Source organism: Psammomys obesus, unplaced genomic scaffold (genome assembly GCF_907164565.1).
Source record: "Psammomys obesus unplaced genomic scaffold, mPsaObe1.curated_primary_1811, whole genome shotgun sequence".
Taxonomy (NCBI): domain Eukaryota; kingdom Metazoa; phylum Chordata; class Mammalia; order Rodentia; family Muridae; genus Psammomys; species Psammomys obesus.
The window spans coordinates 355,146-363,169 of NW_026596176.1; the positions used below are offsets into that span (position 1 = coordinate 355,146).

The 8,024-nt window shown below is 47.0% G+C and overlaps 1 protein-coding gene across 3 annotated transcripts; it reads left to right on the forward strand.

Moving 5' to 3' along the window:
• Window positions 1–609: 609 nt before the first annotated feature.
• Tmem150b (transmembrane protein 150B) lies at window positions 610–8,021 on the forward strand. Of its 3 annotated transcripts, XM_055595588.1 has the most exons (7): window positions 610–722; window positions 940–1,016; window positions 1,291–1,350; window positions 1,437–1,504; window positions 1,890–2,017; window positions 3,837–4,020; window positions 7,304–8,021. In XM_055595588.1, the coding sequence occupies exons 2-7, from the start codon at window positions 949–951 to the stop codon at window positions 7,501–7,503; spliced, it is 708 nt and encodes a 235-aa protein (XP_055451563.1). In that variant the 5' UTR covers window positions 610–722; window positions 940–948; the 3' UTR covers window positions 7,504–8,021. The 3 variants fall into 3 exon arrangements, with proteins under 3 accessions (XP_055451563.1, XP_055451562.1, XP_055451564.1); XM_055595587.1 differs by having other exon boundaries at window positions 610–1,016; XM_055595589.1 differs by lacking the exon at window positions 1,291–1,350 and having other exon boundaries at window positions 612–1,016.
• The last annotated feature ends 3 nt before the right edge of the window (window positions 8,022–8,024 follow it).

Here is an 8,024-nt window from a genome sequence, read left to right on the forward strand (position 1 = left end):
CCTGTCTCAGAAAAAAAAAAAAAAAAAAAAAAAAAAAAAAAGTAGCTGCTTATGGGAATAGGGATTTGAGATGGGAATCTCATCACCACTATCCTCTTTCCCACTCACACCCTGTCCATTTTGGGGAACTCTGTCAAAACAGAAAAAGAAAGGATAAAGGGAAGGACGTGGGGTGGGGTCATCAAGATCCCACATTAAGCAACCCAAACAAAGATTGAACCCAGAAAGCAGAAATTCAGAACTGACAACCAGCCTGGTGGTACAGGACTGTGATTCCAGCCACTTAGAAGACAGAAACAGGACAGGAAGATCACAAATTCAAGGTCAGCCTGGGCTATAGAAGAATCTAGAACTCAGAGACCTGAATTTGCAGGTAGGCAGTGTGGCTGGATTCCAGAAGTGACATGGAGGCATGCATTCCAGGAGGCTTTATTCAGTTTGTAGAGAGGTTAAAGTGCTGCGGAATTTGGCCATTGAACCTACAAGAGCTTTAGGAAGGAAGTTAGGGGCTCCCTGAAGCTAGGGTGCGGCTTTTACACATCTGAGACAGGAAGTGGTAGTTTGGGTGTCCTTCGGAAAGTGACTAATTAGACCTGAGGCCCAATCTCTCATATGCACTCAACCTGGACTTTGCCTCTGTGGGAATGTGGAGGCCTGCCTTCTCCTGCCACACCTGGAAAATGTATCAAGGAAGTTGAGGAAACTTGAAGGAGCTTGGAGAGGTGAGGGCCCTAAGGGGAACCCAGAGACTGGGAGGGGGAGGTGAAGAACGAAGAAAACAGACAAACATCAGTTTATTAGGGCTGAGAAAGATAGGGAAAAGTGCCCTGAGCAAGGGCTGGCCTCTATCGACCAGTCACAAAAGCAGGTGTCTTCAGCACCGTATACCTGAAGACTGCTTGCGGGCCTAGGAGACTGAGCTTCTCACTTCTACTGCAGAGCCCAGCAATGCCTGGTTACCTGTCCTTTCTGCCAGTCATCCTAGCTCTATGGGCTATGGCTGGCATCTGGATTGTGTAAGTAGCAGAGGCCCAAAGTATGCTTGGGTCTGAGAAAGGAGGGTTGGGGTCTAGACTATTGGGTGTGAAGAAGGGCTGGATTCCTGGGTCTGAGGGAGGAGGACTAGTGTCTGGACTCCTGGGTCTGAGGGAGGACAGCTGGGTTTTGGATGCCTGTTATGACAGTGGATGGGGGCCAGCAGTCCATTAATGCACTGAAGTGTTTCATTTGGTGAACAGAAAGGAAAGCTATCCTTTCTGTTACTGACTTCCTGTATCCCTCCCATCTCAGTTTCGCAATTGCTGTGGTTAACAAGAGTGTGGACCTTGAGAAAGGCTTCCCCTTTATCAGGTTGTTATGGCTGAGGGGGTGATGGGGAGGAAAACGGGGGTCCTGTCTCGAAGGAGCCAAAGGATGACCCTGTTATTCTTCTGCAGTTACTGTGGGTCTTACAGTCCCCAGAGCTGCATTTTCAGTCAAGTCCTCAATACAGGAGCTGCTTTAGGTAAGTATTTCCAGACCTTTCCTTTCAATGTCAGCCAAAAACGGCCTAAAGGGTCTTTAGCTCCCTCCTCCTTCTCCAAGTCAGAACAAATAGCTTCCCCACCCCCACCCCGCCAAAGCCAGAAACCTTCTTCCCTCAAACCACCAAGTTCAGGCCCCAGCCCTCCTCCCTCAGACTCAGGAGTCTAGAACCTTTAGCCCTTTTCTCTCAGACCCAGAGCCCATACCCCAGCCCTTCTACCCCAGACTCCAAAGTCCTGTACCTCCAAATCTCTCCTTCCCTTATCCTATCCCTCTCTCCGACACCAGCCTTTTTTGTTCTAAGTCCTCCCCTGCTTCTGGGAACCTTGTGGTGAATCTGAGTGTCGCTCATGTCCCTCTCTTAGCTGTTTGGATCTGCATTGTGCGTTATCACCAACTACGGGACTGGGGTGTCAAAAGGTGGCAAAACCAGCTGATTCTGTGGTCTGGGCTCTTCTGTGCCATGGGGACCTCCGTAGTAGGCAACTTCCAGGTGAGATGCGTAGGGAGCCAACTTGGGCTCAACCGCCGGAAACTGGACTACAATTTCCTATGTTTTTCTGCGGCTTCTTGTGGTCCTTTCTGTGGGCTCAGTTCGCAATGCTTTCTGGGATTTGTAGTTCTCTCTCTACCCTTGGACGGCAGAGGTCTTTGTGGACTGAAGCGTCTTGTACTCCCCTGTATCCTCAAAATCTTGTGGAACCCTTGGAGGTTGGGAGAATCTTATTGTAGCTACCATTCTCCATCTCATTTAATCATGAAATTAAATCATTGTGATCGGTACAATGGTTAAGTTTTCTTTCTATACAGAATGTCCACAGAACTGTGTAGTCTCCTTGGCTGTAGGTAGAGAGCAATCAGCTTGTCTGTGGGTGGTCAGAAATAACTGAGATTCATAGATTCTAGTCCTGGCACTCATGAAGCTCTGTAGATAATTTTAGAATGAATGAACTGACAAAGAATAAGAAAAATCTCACTGGTTTATTTTGTTACTGTAATTTTATGTTCTGTCTGATGTTTCAGCCTCTTGCTGAAAGATGGGGGGTTGGTGTGGTGCAGGGTGGAAAAGAGACCATAGGATGGTCAGACTGCCTCCACTGCCCACTGTTATTTTCTTAATTTATTTGCTTGCTCATTTATTCTTATGTACCTCAACCTATTGCTATATTGCTATTACATTCCTTTTTTTTTTTGCGATGGTCTCAAGTAGCCCAGGCTAATCTGGAACTCAGTATGTATTGGAGGATGGCTTAGAGCCTCCTGCCTCCACCTCCTGAGTTCTGGGATTACAGGCGAGCCCCACTCCTGCTTTTTTGTTGTTGTTTTGTTTTGTTTTATTACACTGGTGTTCTGCCTTCATGTGTGTCTGTGTGAGGGTGTCAGATCTCTTGCAACTGTAATTACAGACTGCCATGTGGTTGCTGGGAATTGAACTCAGGTCCTTTGGAAGAACAGCCAGTGCTCTTAACTACTGAGCCGTCTCTCCAGGCCCCCTACTCCTGTTTTATAGGAACCAAGCACTGTATGGACTGAGCTGTCTTCTCAGCCCCTATCATTAATTTGCTTTCTAAGGAACTTCCTTAGACCTTTCTCCAGTTTTCTTCTCCCTCCATGACTTTATTTGAGAAAATATGTTTATGTGTCTATGTTGACTTTGAATTTGCATTCCTCTTGTGTTGGTCTCCAGCACCCCTCAGTCTCTATCTGTTACAGGTATGGCTGGCATATCCAGCCCTCTACCCTGAACTCTCCAGCCCAGGGGAGGGGCCTCCTCTTCTCTAGAGACTCTTCTATATAATCCAGACATTTTGGCTCTCTCACTCTCTCTTTCTCTCTGCATGTCCTCTTTTCTCTCCTGTATGTGCCTCCTTCCCAGCTTTTCTGTCTCCCTCTGCATGGTGACTTTCCTGATCTGTGAGATCAGTGAATCTGCCTGATAGCTGGCCCACAATCAGCCTGCCTTTATATACTCTAATTTGGCTTGAATTGGCTTATTTTGTTGGTGGAGATAACCTCTCAGTATGAAAGTTGGTAATAGGGTGGCAGGTTATTTTTGTATGTGTGTGTGAGGGGGTAGGAGGGGGCAAGGAGGAAGTACATGCATGCTGAAGCATGTGGGTGGAGGACGTCTTTTAGGAGTTACAGCTCTTCTTCCTCTGTAGCCCCTGAAAGCATTTACCAGCTGAGTCATCCCACCAGCCCTGAATTTTGCATTTTCAATGACATCTGTTAGACTGGTTCAAAGTCTCTTCTTCCTATTGTTCTCTTCCCCCTGATGCAATTTTTTTTCTCTCAATTCTCCCTTTCCTCAGGAGAAGAATCAGAAGCCTGTACACCTGGCAGGGGCCTTTCTGGCTTTCGTCCTGGGCAACCTGTACTTCTGGTTGCAGGTCTTTCTGTCCTGGCAGATGAAGGGCCTGCCCCAACCTGGGCCCCGCTGGATTAAGCCTCTGCGAGCGAGCCTCTGCAGCTTGTCCACCATCCTCATCGTGGCCAGTATCCTTTCTGGGGTTGAGGACTGGTCAAAGGTGGCTTCTCTTTGGGCTTGTTCCCTTTGCTGTGAACCACAGTGGGTGTCCCTTCATGACTCTGGACCTGTGTCCATCCAGGATCACAGCTCCCTAGTGGAAAGTGGAAACCAGACATGGTGGCACATGTAATACTCATACTGGGGAGGGAGGATTATGAAGTCAAGGGCAGCCTGGGCTTTGTGGTAGGATTTTGTCTTAAAAACAAAACAATTGTAGCAGATAGCACTGACTTTGAGGCTAGTGTGGTTGCTCAGGAGCCTTGGTTTCTAAATATATTATGCAGGGGCACCTTCACTGGTTCCTTACATTCCTGAAGTACCCCAGTTTCCTCACTTATTAAATGCAAGTAGTTGAGGCTGGGGCAAAAGTATACCTATGAGCCTGGGCTGCACAGTGGGTTATGTCCTAAGAAAATGCAGATCGCTAACAAGCTGACCTCAGCGTTCTGACTTAAAAATAAGACTCTGACTGTGAGAATCTTAGACCTATGCCTGGCATGGAGCATGTGGCAAATAGGCATTAGAAGGTTCTGTTGATAATTGGTTGCTAGGGGAACCAGCCAGGCATGTCAAGCATCTTTCTGGGTGCTGAAAAGGTGCAGCAGGCTCAGACAAGGAAAGTCTCCTGGACAACGGCAAAGTCCTGGCTGGAAGTGGTATCAGGTTGCAGTGGGTTCTTTTTTTTTTCCTTTCTGTTTTTTTTTTTTTTTTTTTTTTTTTTTCAGTACATACATGCCTTTTTGTTTTGTTTTTCAAGACAGGGTTTTCCTGGAACTCGCTCTATAAACCATCTGATCTCGAATTCAGAGATCTAACTGCCTCTGCCTCTCTGAGTGCTGGGATTAAATGCCTGTGCCACTACTGCTCTGTGTAGCTCTGGATTTCCTGAAAACTCACTCTGAAGACCAGGCTGGTCTTGAACTTAGAGGTCTGCCTGTTTCTGCCACCCATGTGCTAGGATTAAAACATCCAGGGCTCTTAACCACTGAACCATCTCTGTAGGACTTGCCTGACACTTTTAAGCTTTGAAGCCCATGAATGGAGCCAGACTTGGTAAATGGTTGCAATGCTAGCACCAGGAATGCTGAGGCAGAGGGTCTTGAGTTCTGTGCCAGGGAGAACATCTGAAGAAGCTAAAAATATAACTCAATGGTAGAGAGCTTGCTTAGGAAAGGATCTGAGTTCAATATCTAGCTAGACCCCTCTCTATAGAACTGTATATTTTCCAAGTAACTTTAGGAAGATTCTTAGAGAAGAATAACTTATAGACGAATAAGAAAATTTACATCAAGCTGGGCATGGTGGTGCACAGCTTTAATCCCAGCACTCAGGCGGCAGAGACAGGGAATCTCTGTGAGTTTGAGGCCAGCCTGGTCTTCAGAGTGAGTCCAGTGTCTTGGGGAAAAAGTGAGTCCAGGACAGCCAAGGCTACACAAAGAAACCTTGTCTCAAAAAAGAGAGTCAAGAGAGAGAGAGAGAGAGAGAAGAAAAGGAAAGAAAGAAAGAAAGAAAGAAAGAAAGAAAGAAAGAAAGAAAGAAAGAAAGAAAAAGAAAAAGCATGCATAGAACGGTGGTGATGCATACCTTTAATCCCAGCACTTGGAGAGGCAGAGGCAGGTGGATATCTGAGCTGGAGACCAGCCTGGTCTACAGAGCAGTTCCAGAACAGCTAGGGATACCCAGGAAAATCCTGACTCAAACAAAACAAAAGAAAACAAAACAAAACAAAAAGGCATGCATTAGAAGGGCAAGAGAGCTAAGCAGGTAAATGTACCGAGGACCCTCATGGTGAAAGGATGAAATCTCTCCCCCAGGTTGGCCTCTGATCTCCACAGAGTACATGCATGAGGAAATTAATGAAAAGACATGTGAGCTGATAGACAATAACGAGAGAGGGAAACAAGGAAGAGGACACTGAGAGAGGTTTCAGCAAAAAGCATTGTCCCTTCTGGGTTGGATGCTGGAAGGTCAGAAAGCTGACAAGAAAAGTTTTTCTTTCTTTGCTCTTTTTTTTGGAGAAGATTGGGTCTCAATATGTAACCATGGCTGGTCTGGAACTCACTATTTAGGTCATGCTGGCCTCAGATTCACAGAGAACCCTTTGCTTCTGCATGAGGCACCATAACCAGCAAAAAAAAAAAAAAAAAAAAATGTTTTCAGGATTTGAATGAAGCCAGTTGAGTGAAGCAGTTGAGTGATGGGTAGAACAGACACCACAGAAGGTGACCCTCTAGGGACCGGGGAATTTCTAAGTATCAACTTGAATGGAGGGTAGGGTAGGCTCCCTTAGAAAGAAAAACAGACTTAGGGCAAGGAGGTCCAGTTCTGTTAATGAGTTAATATGGAGGTGGCTATGGGTCACAAAATAGGGGGAAACTTTAAATAGCCAGAGACTGGTGGGGACTGGGGATACATTTAAGAAGTTATGTCTCAGGGCTGGAGAGATGGCTCAGTAGTTAAGAGTACTCACTGGCTCCTCTTCCAGAGGAGCACCCACATGGCAGCTCACAGCAGTCTGTAACTCCAGGTCCGGGTGATCTGACACCCTCACGCAGACATACATGCAGGTAAAACACCAATGCACACAAAGATGATAAATTTTAAAAAGAAAGAAAAAGTATTTAAAAAAAAAAGTATGTCTCTGAGGCTGGGAATGTAGCTCAGTTGGTAGAATGCTTGCTTGCCTAGCACGCAGGAGGTTCATTCCCCAGTATTGAATAAATAGATTATGGTGGCACAGGCCTAGAACCCCAGCATTTGGGAAATGGATACAGGATTAGAATTTCAAGGTCATCTTTGGTTACATATCAATTTCAAGGCAACCAGGGCCTTTGTGACAGCCTGTCTCAAAATAAACCCAAACAAAGGGGGAGAAAAACCCAAGCAGCAACACATCTGGAGGTAGCAGGGATGGTATTTTTCTTGGACATGTTGGAGAGCAACAGGAGAGTCATTCTAGGATCAGGAAGGATCCACAGAAGACTCAGGAAAGTAGGTTTGGACATTGGTACTCCAGTGCTGATCAGTCACAGATGGAGAGAGGGCAAGGTTTGGAGGGCACTCACACTCAGGGTAACAGCTGGAATCCCTTTAAAGGGATGAGGATGAGGAGGGTGACTAGTCATGCCAGGACAGGGAGCACCTCATAGGACCAAAGACACATTTATTCCAGCCTGAAGCACCAGAACATGTAAGGTGGGCTGTCTGGGCTTCTGCACAAGCCGTGTGAGCCTTGACACTGGTGTGAAGTGATCATCCTGCACTCTCAGCGTTTGCGCTCTGCCTCAGCTGCCTGTGAATGGGCAGTGGCCATGCTGCTCTTTATACTATTTGGTCTCTTTGCCTCGGACTTCTCCAGCTTTCGAGGTTGCAGCCTGCACTTACAGCCTCGACTGGATTCCAGCTTCTCACAAGCTCCCTCCGAGTCTCCAAATATACAGATGGCATAGGTGCTCTGACTAGGCCCGGTAGAGGAAGAAAGATGGGACTAAGCCAGGCTCACTCAACAATGAACTGGAGTGGAGGCTGAGGTGGACAGCCTGACAGATAACACAGCAGAAAGGACTTGTGCTCGCCACTCAGAGAAGTGGGAACTTGGAACTACCTGTCCCTGTGCACAGAAACACCCTAGGAATTGAGAGGCCAAAGCCAGCCAGGTGTCCCTGATCAAGGCTATTTATTTTTTGTTGTTGTTGCCGCCGGCGGAATCAGACACAGACGCAGGCAGGATCACGCGAAACCAGAATTCCTTCCAGGAGAGCAAATCCGTACAGAAGGTCGCAGGGGAAGGGGAGAAGGACCTGGTGGGGAGGGAGCAGTGGCCCAGGGAGGGGAGTGGGCGTTGGGGATGACACAGAGACAGAGGGCCCTGTCCGGATCTGCTAAGCCACCCCCATCCCTCCCCCACCCCACCCACAGAGATCGATCAATAAATAAAATAATAAATTAATCAATAAATAAATAGAAACAG

What these genes read in the sequence shown, in the direction of transcription:
- Tmem150b (XM_055595587.1), top strand. Translation starts at nt 949, where the DNA reads ATGCCTGGTTACCTGTCCTTTCTGCCAGTCATCCTAGCTCTATGGGCT. An exon ending in CAATACAGGAGCTGCTTTAG is followed by an intron (nt 1,505 to 1,889) that starts GTAAGTATTTCC and finishes TCCCTCTCTTAG; the next exon opens with CTGTTTGGATCTGCATTGTG. An exon ending in CCGTAGTAGGCAACTTCCAG is followed by an intron (nt 2,018 to 3,836) that starts GTGAGATGCGTA and finishes CCCTTTCCTCAG; the next exon opens with GAGAAGAATCAGAAGCCTGT.